This window comes from Mobula hypostoma, chromosome 7, assembly GCF_963921235.1.
Source record: "Mobula hypostoma chromosome 7, sMobHyp1.1, whole genome shotgun sequence".
NCBI lineage: Eukaryota > Metazoa > Chordata > Chondrichthyes > Myliobatiformes > Myliobatidae > Mobula > Mobula hypostoma.
Window position 1 is genome coordinate 138,485,831 of NC_086103.1, and position 15,765 is coordinate 138,501,595.

General features: G+C 39.3%; 1 protein-coding gene across 1 annotated transcript in view; it reads left to right on the top strand.

The window, feature by feature from the left end:
* LOC134349575 (protein THEM6-like) overlaps positions 1 to 14,902 on the top strand; it is a 41,304-nt gene extending 26,402 nt beyond the window's left edge. Inside the window, exon 4 of the mRNA XM_063054105.1 lies at positions 13,879 to 14,902. Within this exon, the coding sequence (XP_062910175.1) occupies positions 13,879 to 14,106 (228 nt within the window). The 3' untranslated portion in view covers positions 14,107 to 14,902. The remainder of the gene's footprint in view (positions 1 to 13,878) is intronic.
* Positions 14,903 to 15,765: the final 863 nt, after the last annotated feature.

Genomic DNA, 15,765 nt, shown 5'->3' on the forward strand with positions numbered 1-15,765 from the left:
TTACCCCGGTATTTTTGCCCAAACTCATCTGAAACGTTTATCCGGCTTTCAATCAGATATACGAGGGGTAATTGATAAGTTCGTGGCCTAAGGTAGAAGGAGTCAATTTTAGAAAACCTAGCACATTTATTTTTCCTACATTTACACACTTAGTCCCACGGTCGTGGAGCATATGGATCCCTTCGTTGTAGAAGTCGGTGTCTTGGACCTCCAGAAGTGGTCCACAGCGGGGGTGATTGATAAGTTTGTGGCCTAAAGTAGAAGGAGATGAGTTATTAATTTAAAACTTTCTGCATGATCACTCAGAGTTGAACTGCACATGCATGTAATGAGAGCTGTATAACTCACCTCCTTCTAATGTAGGTCACGAACTTATCAATCACCCCTGCTGCGGACCACCTGGAGGTCCAAGACGCTCTCGTTACATGCATGTGCAGTTCAACTCTCTGAGTGATCATGCAGAAAGTTTGAATTTAATAACTCATCTCCTTCTACTTTAGGCCACGAACTTATCAATCACCCCTGCTGTGGACTACTTCAACAAAGAAGGGATCCATATGCTCCACGACTGCTGGACTAAGCGTGTACATGTAGGAGTGGACTATGTTGAAAAATAAATGTGCTAGGTTTTCTAAAATTGACTGCTTCTACCTTAGGCCATGAACTTATCAATCGCCCCTCGTATATTGTGATACATAGTGCTTCACGGTTAAGCAGGATAGGCTGAATAAATTGGAAGAGCCCAACCAGATTGTCATTGTATGTTCAATACTGCATGCTGTGTTCAGGCAAAATCAGGTTAGAGTCCTAGAACATAGAAATGGGCACTTCAGCCCATCCAGTCTGTCTCGACCGGGTCTTCTACCTAGACCCATCTACCTGCACTCCAACCATAGCCCTCCCTATCCATCTTATTCATGAAATTTTCAAACTTATCATAAATATTATAATTGAATCCACATCTACCAGTTCTGCTGGCAGCTTGTTGCATATTCACACCACCCTCTGAGCGAAGAAGTTCCCCTTTAGATTCCCCCTAAGTATATCACCTTTCATTCTTATGATCTCCAGTTCTAGTCTCACCCAACCTGAGGGGAGAAAGACTGCAGGATACTTGCTGTTTTATATGTAGAGGCTTCATAATGGATTCGTTTCAATACATTTCTGGTTATGTACTCACCAGATAAGACTCTGGCACAAGTAATTTTGCTCTAAATCAAAAAAACAGCACTTCTTTCATGGAAGAAGTTCTGTATGAATATACTATCAAAGAACAAACCAAGTTTTTAGGAAGCCATAAACCAGGTTATGAAATTACAATGAACATGTGCAGAATTGCAGATTAGATGCTATTCATCCAAAATTTTGCTAAGAGGATAACTTCCATCATTTAACATCTAACTGTTGCAGTGGTGTATAGAACCCTGTCGCTGTTGGTGAAGGGACGTGAGGCGTTGCATTTGGAGCTTGTAATAGAAGTGGGGGGCCACATCACTGGGTATATTTAAAGCAGAGATTGATAGGTTCTTGTTTGTAAAGGCATTAAAGAATTGCGGGGAGAAGGCTGAAGAATGGGGTCGAGAGGGAAAATAAATCAGCTGTGGTCGAATGGTGGAGCATGCTCCTGTTTCTTATGGTCTTGAATTGAACAACATTTGGGACACTAACATATGGAATCAGAATCTATCCCCTTTGAGATGCGGAAATTGAGAGAAACTGGAAGGAACAGGTGAGATGTATAGTTGCTCAGATTTTACTGTAATATTATACAGTTTATAACCAGTTTATGAAAAGCAGTCTTGACTGTTTTTCTTTCACTCAACCTGTTGCCTCACTTATCCCTTCTTTTCTGTGATCAATTGTAAAGTATACTGTGTACCGTACCAGTAAGATGTAGACATGTTTAAAATGTAGTTTCATTGCAATTCAGTGAGTTAAATTTCAAGACTAAGTAATGGCATTGAATTTCTTGGTTAGCGAAAAAAAACAATGATTGTATTTGTGTACTTGTTTCATCATAACTGCGGTGGATATGCTTTGAATTGTTATTGATTGGATTTGTTATATGGACAAATATTTAGAGCCTTTTCATCTTTTCTTCCTAAACTTTTATATTTCCTGCATCTCGGGTGTTTCTCACACTAAATTCAAAATCTAATTTCTGGTTAGACAAATGTGACATTCATTTTACAAGTCTGCTGGAAGTCTGAGCAGTTAATTTTTTGATGCAGGTTAAGGGAATAATGTTAGTTACTGTACAGGAAGAACTTGTCTGCTATTATTATTGCCAAATTACCAAACAGCACGACACCCAGAGAGACTGGGGCTCATTTTGTGTCTTATCCAAAACACCACATTGTCATGTTGTTATTGTTTCTCGGTAGTTTCCTGATCAGCTTCAATCAAGTGTGCATAATTTAATGTAATAGAATAAATAATTCATTGACATATGATGCATACTAATATGCAAGTTATAAATTTAAAAAACCCTCTGGTCACTCAAGGGAAGAATTGTAACAGTGCTTAATACACCTCCACTTAACTCTTATTTACAATATGTATAATGCTAAAGATATTTGTACTTTAGAAAGTATCTTTAAAATCTAATAGTTGCATTTGAAAGTGCAAATTTATAAAAAACCATAACTATAAACTTTGAGATATCTGGGTTAGTCTGGGATACTGCTGCTTAAGGTCAACCATCAGCTGGGAATTAATTGCTTTTCTGCCTGAGCAGTGGACTATTGGCAGCAGAATTATGAATAAGTAAAGAAGAGGGAGGAGAAATACATTCAAAACTATTCAGCCTGACATTTTGTTCATAACCTGTACAAGGTTAATGTAAAATCTTACTTTTCTCACACCTCATCTGTTCTTCAGTTTTTTTTTTGATTGACCCATCAATTAAGCAAGCACGGCTTCCATTACAATTTGTAGTGTTGTGCTATATGCCTCTTCAAATTGAACACATCACATTTTTGCATCAACAGTGAGAGAACTGTAAACGTCAATACTTCATGATAAATGAAAACAACGGAATTAAGAGGTGTAGGCCATTCGTCCTTTCAGCATGCTGCAGATCCTCATGGCTGATCGTTCCCTTCAGTATGCTGTTACCACTTCATTTCCAGAAACCTTTAAGAGTTTTAGCAATTTAAATGATGATGACGATGAGGTCTGTAATATCAAATGATATAAGATGCCCTCTCAGGCAGAATTCTAGACAGATAGAATCTGATATTAACTATACACAATGTCTTCTCAATTGCAGTGATCGTCAAACGGAAATTTCATTGCCTTTTATGGCTTTCTGAAACTCTGATTAGTTCTTTGATATTAAAGTCGTATAGACCAGTCTCTGACAAGGAAAGGATTACAGCATCATTATTACATTTTCTAAGCTAAGTGTGATCTCCTTCTGACCATGGTTGTATTGTTCTGAACAATGAGCCTGACTCCTGTTGTGTAAGGTGTGAAATTATCCTTGTAACAAGTTTTTCAGAGAAGTCATTACTGGAATTTAGAATCGAATCCATTTTACCACCACTTCACAGTTTGAAGTAGATTGTCAGGCCAAAAATAACTAAATTGATACTCTTTCATCTTGCTCCGACCATTGCAGTTGAAATGTCATTATAAGGGGTATTTTATTGTCCCAGACTTCCTTTCTGGTTTCACAACTCTCAAAGATATTTGCCATTGCAGTTCATACATTTATAGACTCTACAGTTCTACTTATTTTGAGGAACACATTGGAAAGACTGTACAATTGCCTTAGATGTGCATATATTTCTTTGACAGTCTTAATAGAATTTAGGCCAAGTTCTTTATGAGCACAAATTGCAGTAATCTGATTTGTAATGAGATGAGAAGGTTTTCCACCACAGACAGACCAGGCAGCACGTATTTCTGACCGGAACATTTGATATCAGTGCATTCCTGACTTCTGGCAAATTCATCTGAAGAAGTATTTGGTAAAGCAGTTTTTCAGCATCTGATTATGTTTAAGAGTCACGAGGTAATGATCCAGCTCTGTAAAACTCTGGTTAGGCCACACTTGGAGTACTGTGTCCAGTTCTGGTCGCCTCACTATAGGAAGGATGTGGAAGCATTGGAAAGGGTACAGAGGAGATTTACCAGGATGCTGCCTGGTTTAGAGAGTATGCATTACGATCAGAGATTAAAGGAGCTAGGACTTTACTCTTTGGAGAGAAGGAGGATGAGAGGAGACATGATAGAGGTATACAAGATATTAAGAGGACTAGTTAGAGTGGATAGCCAGTGCCTCTTCCCCAGGGCACCGCTGCTCAATACAAGAGGTTGTGGCTTTAAGGTAAGGGGTGAGAAGTTCAAGGGGGATATTAGAGGAAGGTTTTTTAACTCAGAGAGTGGTTGGTGCGTGGAATGCACTGCCCGAGTCAGTGGTGGAGGCAGATACACTAGTGAAATTTAAGGTGGGGGGTTATATGGGAGGCAGGGTTTGAGGGTCGGCACAGCAATGTGGGCCGAAGGGCCTGTGCTGTGCTATTCTATGTTCTATGTAAGGGGTAAATTCAAAAACAGAACTAACAACTCAGTGCAAGAAATGAATATTGTGTTTAGGTCTGCTCATTTATTTCCTTATTTGGCCAGTCAGGTATACTCCTTTGTTCTGAGTGTTTTCCTGCCTGGGCTCTCAGTTACACAACTGCTCAGTACCAAACATATCATTCTACTATCTCCAATTGTTTCTCAGTCTGTTTGTTTGCCTGCCCATTCAATTGTTTCATGATCAAGGTTTATACCCATTTCCATCCCTCTCTTTATAGATCATTGTACATCTGTGCTGTCCTTGTGTTGTTTGGCCAGTGTGCATTTGCTGTTGGCAGGGAGGCGAAGGAGGGATAAGTTAGCAGAATAGTCAAATCTAGTTTGCTGAAAGTCATCCATTCTGAGAAGGATGGTGATTAGCTGGTGATTAATATTTTGAATGCAAAAAAAAAAGAAAAGACCTGAATAAAATAGTGTAAGAATCCAGAAGGAAAACTAGCACAGTGAAAAGGATGAAGTATAAGAAATGGAGAAAAATCATAAGAAAGGGAAGGAGATGAAAATTCATAACTAATTACCTCATACCTTTCAAATGACCAGTGACATTAAATTATGTCACCTTTTAAATTGAATAAAAGTTTGGTTTAATAGTTACGTTCTTGCAAAAAAATGTATCATATGCTACCATGCAATTTAACACCACACCAATATTTTGGTGAAAGTCCATGTAGTCTTAATTCATGGGCTTTGTACAATGGGGAAAATGGTTTCCTTTTCCATAATCCAATTGATGTAAATAAATCATTGTTCATTTGTTAAGTTGCTAATTTGTTATTTGCTTATATTTGCGACAGTTATAATTGTGAACACATGAAAGCTGAATATCCATGAGATTATAACTCAATCACTAACCACTGGCTATCATTCTTTAAGATAGCACTGAAGTTCAGCTAAAGACAGGGAGCCTGAAGTGAAGGCTTTTTGTTGAGAGTTTGACTTTTATTTTAATCTAATATTGATTTTTCAGTGTTTTGTAGTAGTGTATCTATCAAACAATCAAGCTGTTTATTATCAGCTTTAAAGGCATTTACAGCATGTTAGATTTACTTCATATAAAAAAAAGATTTTATCTTCCAAAGTCAAATAAAAAGCTGCAAGTAGTGGCAGTCTAAGGGGAGGGGTATGATAAAATACTGGATAAACACAGCGTGAAATTATCTTTTATGGAGAACAAAGTTGAACTGATGAAAGGTCATCGAAGTGAAATTATTATTATGTTTCTCTCTCACATATGCTGCCTGGCCTGTTGAAAAGCAAAAGGCATCCTGAAAGATTAGACAAGACCAATTTCAGAAAAGATGTAGCTAATCATTATTGTTTTTGGTATTTTTAAACCTAACAGAAATTCTAGCATTTCTTGCCAAGTACTAGAATACAGGAAATCTAAATTTCTCATTCTGTTGTTGGTAGAAAAGTTGATTTCCTGTATTTTAGCATTTGGCAAGATGCATTGAAACTTAAATAGCACAAGCACTGAGGCTCTGCCCTTTCACTGATTACAACTGTATTTGATCCCTTAGTCCACATTCCTGTCTTTTTAAAATTCTCACATTCCTGTTAGAATTCAGAAAATTTTTCCATCTTATGTCTGAACATACCAAACAACTGAATATCCACATTGACAGGAGAATTCCGAATCTTCATAACCCTCTGAAATTCTTCAAGTTCCAAACAGCCCCCTAACCTGGACTCTGCAACCAAAAGTGACAGAATCTGTCCTTTGAAGTGCTCTAATTCATATTTCAAATAAAAATTATTCTCATTCTTATAAATTCCTATGATATGTGATTCAAATCCACATACTGGGAATCAATGTTGCATTAGGCCTATAATTTTCCAGCACAGCCTCATACAGTTTCATGTAACAGCTCCATTGCAAATTGAAAAGTATATTCAGTGCTGAATATTTGAATTGCTGACCCATTCAGTTCTATATCTCAGATTGCCACTGCCCATGCCTACATTAATAGTTCTAGATTTAATGTTATGGTCTAAAGCCTAAATATACAAGCGTAAAAAGTGACCACATAATTAAGTTGAGGATTGAAAGCAAGGTCTGAAATTGTGAACTGATAACCAGTCCTGGGCTGGTGTCACTATAGACCGCATACCAAAACAATTCTATTTAAAAATTATTTTTTTCAAGGAAATGATGACTGTCTTTTAAGTTATTTGCTTTTTCTGAAGACCATCAATGCGAAAATCATTAACTTTCCCCCAGGTTGATTTTTAAATGGTCCTATTTAATAGGAATAAAGCTAGATCCAGCTGCAATATTCATTGTAAACAATAAAAGCAATGTACTGTAGCCAGAGCTACACAATCCCAAAATCAGTAGATCTCATAAATGTTCTCTTGTTTCTGCCACACCAAGTTTTGAATGATGGTGGACAATTAAAACAGCTACCACTGAGAAGGTGGTAGCACCACTGAGCTGGAACCTAATGGATGAATGTATTTGCAACTACAATCAGCTGCAAGAACTGAGGGAGCAATTTGTTCAACCTCTCAAGGTCAAAACCATCAGATGCAGTCTTCAGCTAATTTAATTCTCCATTTCAAGAAATAGCCAAATGTATAGTTACATCAAACATAGTAGGCCTTGGCACCATTCTCTCTATAGCCTTGAAGAATCAATCCCATCTCAGCCAGCTGTTCCTGTACAGAAAAGGCATGTACCAAAAGATGGGAGTTGTGCAGATATGTCCTGTTTATGAAAAGCAGGACAGTTTCATTTTAATTAATATCCTATCTGTTTACTTGCAGTAATCACTTAAGCAATGGAATGTTGTCAGCTATAACATCCACTGACTTCTACCAATAGCCCATTCACATGATCATTTGGATTCTGTATGAACTATAAGGCTCCAGATTTCTTCACAGCTAATAAAAGCTAAATTCTAGAGGCAAGCAGGACTTGAGGCAGTACTTGACTGAGAATGATTTCAGAGGGTACTACTAAAATTGTAGTGAATGTGAAAGTTCTCCCTACCTGGTGTAAAGAAAGATGGCTGTAGAGCAAGTTAACTTATTGCAACATATTTGTGTGTTTCTCAGGGCTGTGCCCTAGGCCCAACCATCTTCAGCCACTTCATCAGTGATTATTAGTCAGAGGTGGAGAGACTTTCTGATGATTATTTATGTTCACTTCATATGAGAGCCATCAGGTAATGAAGCAATCAGTGTGCATTCATCAAAAGCTAAACAACATTCAGGCTTCAGCTGCTTGTGCCACACGCAAGTGTTAGGCATCTCTAGAGAGGGTCTGAGCATCTCCCCATCATACTCATGTGATCAAACCTCCTCCCTTCCATCAATATTGTTGAAGGGGCTGGTGGTGTGACTGCAGTATATTAATAATTGTAGTTGGCCAAAAGCTTAACTGAATCAACCACATGAATAGCATGGGTGTAAGGATATTAGAGGTTCAGTTCTGCAACTTCTCAAAGACCATCCTCTAGAAAAGGAGGGAGAGAGAAACCGGGGAATTATAGACCGGTTAGCCTAACGTCGGTGGTGGGGAAACTGCTGGAGTCAGTTATCAAGGATGTGATAACAGCACATTTGGAAAGCGGTGAAATGATCGGACAAAGTCAGCATGGATTTGTGAAAGGAAAATCATGTCTGACGAATCTCATAGAATTTTTTGAGGATGTAACTAGTAGAGTGGATAGGGGAGAACCAGTGGATGTGGTATATTTGGATTTTCAAAAGGCTTTTGACAAGGTCCCACACAGGAGATTAGTGTGCAAACTTAAAGCACACGGTATTGGGGGTAAGGTATTGGTGTGGGTGGAGAATTGGTTAGCAGACAGGAAGCAAAGAGTGGGAATAAACGGCCCCTTTTCAGAATGGCAGGCGGTGACTAGTGGGGTACCGCAAGGCTCAGTGCTGGGACCCCAGTTGTTTACAATATATATTAATGACTTGGATGAGGGAATTAAATGCAGCATCTCCAAGTTTGCGGATGACACGAAGCTGGGTGGCAGTGTTAGCAGTGAGGAGGATGCTAAGAGGATGCAGGGTGACTTGGATAGGTTGGGTGAGTGGGCAAATTCATGGCAGATGCAATTTAATGTGGATAAATGTGAAGTTATCCACTTTGGTGGCAAAAATAGGAAAACAGATTATTATCTGAATGGTGGCCGATTAGGAAAAGGGGAGGTGCAACGAGACCTGGGTGTCATTATACACCAGTCATTGAAAGTGGGCATGCAGGTACAGCAGGCGGTGAAAAAGGTGAATGGTATGCTGGCATTTATAGCGAGAGGATTCGAGTACAGGAGCAGGGAGGTACTACTGCAGTTGTACAAGGCCTTGGTGAGACCACACCTGGAGTATTGTGTGCAGTTTTGGTCCCCTAATCTGAGGAAAGACATCTTTGCCATAGAGGGAGTACAAAGAAGGTTCACCAGATTGATTCCTGGGATGGCAGGACTTTCATATGAAGAAAGACTGGATGAACTGGGCTTATACTCGTTGGAATTTAGAAGATTGAGGGGGGATCTGATTGAAACGTATAAGATCCTAAAGGGATTGGACAGGCTAGATGCAGGAAGATTGTTCCCGATGTTGGGGAAGTCCAGAACGAGGGGCCACCATTTGAGGATAGAGGGGAAGCCTTTTAGGACCGAGATTAGGAAAAACTTCTTCACACAGAGAGTGGTGAATCTGTGGAATTCTCTGCCACAGGAAACAGTTGAGGCCAGTTCATTGGCTATATTTAAGAGGGAGTTAGATATGGCCCTTGTAGCTACGGGGGTCAGGGGGTATGGAGGGAAGGCTGGGGCGGGGTTCTGAGTTGGATGATCAGCCATGATCATAATAAATGGCGGTGCAGGCTCGAAGGGCCGAATGGCCTACTCCTGCACCTATTTTCTATGTTTCTAGAATGCAGTCAAATACTCTCCACTTGCCGGAATTAGTATAACTCCAATGCTCAAGAGACTGAAAATCATACTGGCACAACTTGCTTAATTAGTTCACTATCCACCATTTCAAACATTTACTCCCTTCACTAGTGCGTTATGGCTACATTATGTAATGTTTGCAAAATGCACTACTAATAAACTCTATTTGACTCTATTCCCCAGTACCCAGAAAATTAAGTGGAGTAGGCACATGAAAAAATCTTCACCTACTAGTGAGCAGTGTCACTACCTTTAAGGACAGACACGTGCAATTTGACTTGCACCAGCTCCAGAAACGACAGGCAGTAGCTGATGGCAAGTTTCAAAATATGGAAGTTTCTTCAAGCCTTCTGACTGCTAATGTGAATAAAGATCAAGTAATGGACTGACAACCTAATCAGTGTTCCTTCAGCCTTACAAACTCCAGGGCGGCCTGCTATATCTCTCTAAGGATCTGGATATGAACTGCTTCTCCCTTGCATCTTGATTCACACTTGTGAGATTCTTTTCTCCTGCAGAATATGGGAAAGATACAGGGGCAAATTGATGTGCATGAACTGTATGCAGATCTATTTGATAAATATTGTATTCTGGGTGAAAGGATTGAATAGCAAGTTGCAAGCAAAAAAGTGAAGTAAGCTGAATTTTGAGGGGCGTCATCGGAACAGTTTTTTATTTTGGTGCCTTTAACAAAAATGGGCATTGCTGCAAGTCCGTCCATCTTTAATTGACCTCAACCTTTGTGGGTTGCTAATTTATGTCAGAGCTAAAACTATTGTTATGGTCCTGGTCTTACAGATCTTTTTTTCTGTAAGAGGCATTAGTGAACCAAGTGGTTCCTATTGACACTCTTGCAGTTTCCTGGTCATTTTTTTTTTTACTAATTGAGGTAGTATCCCATCATGTGCAGTGAGGAGAAGGGGATGGGAAAATGACCTTACCAGATGTAGAGAAGTGCAGAAGTGAAAAAGTATACCCATTAAATTATTGAATTTTCATTTCACTGTACTTTCGCCAATTGCAGTGATACACACCATGTTGATGACCTCTGCTTTCTGCAAGCATGTTCTTTTATCACCTCATCTTCCCCCTTAATGTCCTGTGTGCCTTGTATCCAATCTTTAAATAGTGATTTGTATGCCTGCTGGAAATCATACCCTGAAGGTCAACTGACTGCCCACACTGATATTTCAATGGAATTCTAGCAATTCAATGCAACCAGCCCTTGCCTATCAGTCTCCAAATATGCTGCAGGTTAATATTCCACTTAATAAGTCTTACACATCTCCATCCCAATCTAATCAGGTAGCCTATGTTGCAAAACTTTCTGCCCACACAAAAATATCACTCTAATTCTACACTGCATTTTAAAACAAATTTCTAAACTTTGCTACCTCTTCTCAGTTTTAGTCTTCTGAAAATATGCAACACTCCTTACGTGTGCATACATGTTAATGCTGCTTTTATCTGCATGTTTGTTTAGTAGGATCATAAGTATATGGTAATTCAACCTTCTGGATAACCATGGATGAAAAATCATACTTGATTAGTCCATGATGGATCCAGTTGCTACTGTAATACTCTGCCTTCACCTGATCGGTAAATGGTATTTATTCTCAAGTGCTACTGACATTTTGCTTCTGGCCAGGACCAAGTATAAACTGCCTTTTTAACAACATAAGAAAGAGGAGCAGGATTATGCCATCTGGCTTGCCGAGCCCGCTGTGTCATTTAGTGAGATCTGGCCCTGGACTCACTTCCATCTACCTGCCTTTTCCCCTAGGTCATTAATTCCCCTCATTACAGGGATCTATCCCTTGGTAATAATGATCAGAGAAGCACAGAAAGAATCTGTAATCACCAATAAGTACCTTGATTGTCTCAATAGGAGAACCTGCACAACTGAATACCTGTGTGCAGACCTACTAAGTTTTCCTGACCGGTCAAAGAATAGAAAAGGTAATACCAGTAAAAGGAGTCTGTGCTGGCCATCTCCACATGTCAGTGGGTACTCCACATCAGCAATGGTTGGTCTCTGGTGATTGCAGAGTTATTGCTCTCTCAAATTTTAAACTATTTATAGTGTTCCTCCTCATCAGTTTAAATGGTGTATCTCTATTCTGTTGGCTCAAGGCCACATGACCTACCTGGGAGTCACCTTCTTATTAGCCCTGGCCCAGAGCTACAACCTTTGTTGTTCTATAATCTCTGCCTCCGGTCCTGTGCCTTTGTTCTTTCAACTCTGACTGGTTCAGACTAGTTAAACTAGGTGACCCAGACAGAGTTTAATGAGATTACAGATTGCTCCTCTGGCAAACCTAACACTTTACATAATAAATAGCTACTTATCTGAGAATGGCCTCAGGTTTAGCAGGTCATTAGCTGAAACATCCAATTGCTCTGATTAGATTATCCCAGAGTAAGAATCAGTTCATCAGAGTTCACAAAATGGTGGGCTGAAGGACACTCTCACAAAATGGCCACCTCCGTCTCCTTCAAGCACATGGCAAGGACAAACACAATTGGTTTATCTACTTCCACTGTTCTTGATTCACTGATTTGTAGACTGTAGTTCTTTCTGGTCAACACCCTTTTACACAAAAATCTATCAAACTGTGTTTAATACCTACTAACTATATCTACTGAGGCAGTCTCTACTGCTTCCCTGGGCAGAGAATTCCACAGGTTCACTACTTTCTGAGAAAAGCAGTTCCTCCTCATCTCTAGTGTACTGTGGTACCAAGGTGGGATAGATTCAAATAAGAGTATTAACTTGTATTTATGTATTATCTATTATTAATGTCAATAAAATCTTAGGGTGTTTTGCTGATATACGTTTTTAAGTTTAATTTCTGTTTCCTACACCCTCAGATAAAATGTGCGCAAAGGTTTGAAGGTCCAAAGATTTAATATCATCATATTAAGATAAGCATTTTGCTAACATGAGCTTCAGTAAATGTAATTTGAGAATTTTAAAAAAAACACATTTGGGGATAAATTACAGACCGTAGGATGTTAGGGTAAGTCTTCATAAAACAGTATGGATATTGTCTTCCATGATGAAGAGATATGGATATGTACTTATGAGTTTGACATCTGTATTGTGTGACAAAAAGGCTTATAACTTAAACAAAATACAGAAAATGTTACATTGAATTATTGAAAGGGACAGAGAAGACATTTATGGGTTGCAGGAAGATGCCAATAGACCATCCAGATGAGCAAAAATGTGGTAAATGGAACTTAGGCTGAAGTAATGTAAGAAATCCAAGAGCATGCACAATAAATGACAGAATAAGCAGGGTAAAGGAACGGGAGAATCTTTTTACATATAATAGCCAGATCCGTACACTTGGCCGACTGGCACAACACCCTTGACACTCCTCTGGTGGTTGTGATTCTTTGCCACTGAGTCGTCATTGCTCTGTAGATCAGTAACATGTAGAGTGTGATGGAGAGTGTAATATACATTCTGTTTACATCATTACAGCTTTGGGAGCAGTCAGTCATATGTCACGAGCCTTAAAGAGATAGCAGCCCTAAAGCAACAGCTATTGTTCACAATCAGTATTATGGTCTGTATGCATTTCTTTGCAGACATTCTTCTGAAATTGTGTTGCTAATTATTCATGTTGCATAGGAAATTTGTAGGAACAGGGGGATTGGTAATTCACTGAGCTTCTCAGAACTGGATTGCTGCTTTGTAGGAGGTTCTCATGCAATGTTGCATATTGTCATGAATTAGTATTGTAGAAGCAAGTGTGAACATTTGGCAGCAGCAGTAAGAGTTTGAGTTATCCAAGTGCCATGACCCACATCTAAGTGCGACAGCCACATCAAGCATTGCAGTGTCACAAATTTGTTTTCACTCTCACCTTGGAAAACTTGCACGTATTTTTTGCATACTGTTGCTACCTGATCTTAAATTTTCATCAAGGAAGTGAATTATATGATTTTGATTTCAGTTTAAAAACGTAAGCATGGAACCATGAAAAACGACCATTTGGTTCAGCAAAACTGTCCTCACAGACCACCTATAGTCATTGCTTTCAGATTCTTGAGCAAAATTTCTCTAGAATGTGTTTTCTTTAGGATATCTTTATTTCTAATCACCCCACCTTTCATTTTGATTTGCTGCTCCCTATTCTTTGGCTTCTTCAGAGGTATATTGGCTGCACCGTATTTCATCATCCATGTCTGCTATTGTATTATTAGCATGAATTTGCATTGAGTTCAAAGATCAGAGCCACAATGTTGTGGCCTTGGTTGTAGTTTACACTCAGCAAACAAAGAGTCTACTTTTGGCAAGTGGTAGCATCTCTAATGTGACAATACCATTACTTTTTTATTTCTAACATATGTATCCTCTCTCCAACAGATCCTTTGCTGGGATGAAAAGGCTTTTTATATCGAGCAGGAGTTCATCTCCTGCAGGGATGACTTTGTGTGTGCCACCATGTTGTGTCGACAGAATGTGTTGTACAGCACCCCTGATAAGTTACTGCAGGTGCTATGTAAGAGGAAGGTAGAATGCCCAGATTTTCCTGAAGAGGTACAGTTGTGGACCAAGTACAACCTGGCCAGCAGTGCAAGGCTGAGAGCATAACCATCTCATCAGCAAGACCAAAGAGTCCTAGGCGAGGAACCAATGATGGTGGAGATTTCTGTTGATAATAGCAGTCTTGTATCACTTTAATGTTGACATTCTGCTGTAGGATTTTTCTTTATTTTAAGCTCCTGACCAAATTATTTATTTCAAGTTTCAAGGGAAAGATTAGATTCACATTTGTGAACTTTGTTATAAATCAGTGACACTGGCAGATTCCTTAGAAGTTATTTTTTTTATAATTTGTTTTTGTGACCTCTATTGTTAAATGTATTAATGTATTTTGTTGTTTTGAAATTCATATTTGTTTGGCAGAAAACATGGTCAATGCATTATTAAAAGAACTGTTATCTATCTCATTTTCCCTAAAGTCCAATTTAATCGTTTTGTCTGATGGCTGTCATCCTTGCAGTGATTTTTCACCAGAACAGTGACATCAAACCACATTAAAGGAAAAACAATATTCAATTGTTAACCATCTGAATAAAACAGAGGTGCAGCAAGCTATTAAAAAGGCAAACAGTGTATTAGCTTGTAGCACAAGGTTTTGAGTACAAGTGGGAAGGACCCTAGTAAGACCTCACCTAATGTGGGTGGAGGTGGACTCTACCCACCTCACAGAAAGGCCAGGACTTCTACTGGATAAAGAGTAGTTCAAACACTAAGTTACAGCTTGGACAGAATCCTGATTACAAGATGTTAGAGACGTGACAAAGATATGTATAACTGACACCAACCTGGACCAGATAGTGCACTAATCAATAGGCAAAGATCCCATGCATAGCATCAGTTAGAGTTGATCTGTATGATGTCATTCTTCAATGGGATTTCAGCTTTTCTCTCAGAGCAAAGTTTGTGATTTACACTGTAGCACTTTCACAAACCTTGGCTTCAGAACTGAAATATTAATTCCATACAATTTTGTATAATTATAATCAAACATCAGGTGGTCCAAAAAAATCACAATTGCATCCATATTTAGAAGTACATAGAACAGTACAGCACATTACAGGCCCTTCAGCGCACAATGTTGTGCTGACCCTCAAACCCTGCCTCCCATATAACCCCCCACCTTAAATTCCTCCATATACCTGTCTAGTAGTCTCTTAAACTTCACTAGTGTATCTACCTCCACCACTGACTCAGGCAGTGCATTCCACACACCAACCACTCTCTGAGTAAAAAACCTTCCTCTAATATCCCCCTTGAACTTCCCACCCCTTACCTTAAAGCCATGTCCTCTTGTATTGAGCAGTGGTGCCCTGGGGAAGAGGTGCTGGCTGTCCACTCCATCTATTCCTCTTATTATCTTGTACACCTCTATCATGTCTCCTGTCATCCTCCTTCTCTCCAAAGAGCAAAGCCCAAGCTTCCTTAATCTCTGATCATAATGCATACTCTCTAAACCAGGCAGCATCCTGGTAAATCTCCTCTGTACCCTTTCCAATGCTTCCACATCCTTCCTATAGTGAGGCGAACAGAAATGGACACACTACTCCAAGTGTGGCCTAACCAGAGTTTTATAGAGCTGCATCATTACATCGCGACTCTTAAACTCTATCCCCCTCGACTTATGAAAGCTAACACCCCATAAGCTTTCTCAACTACCTATCTACCTGTGAGGCAACTTCCAGGGATCTGTGGACGTGTACCCCCAGA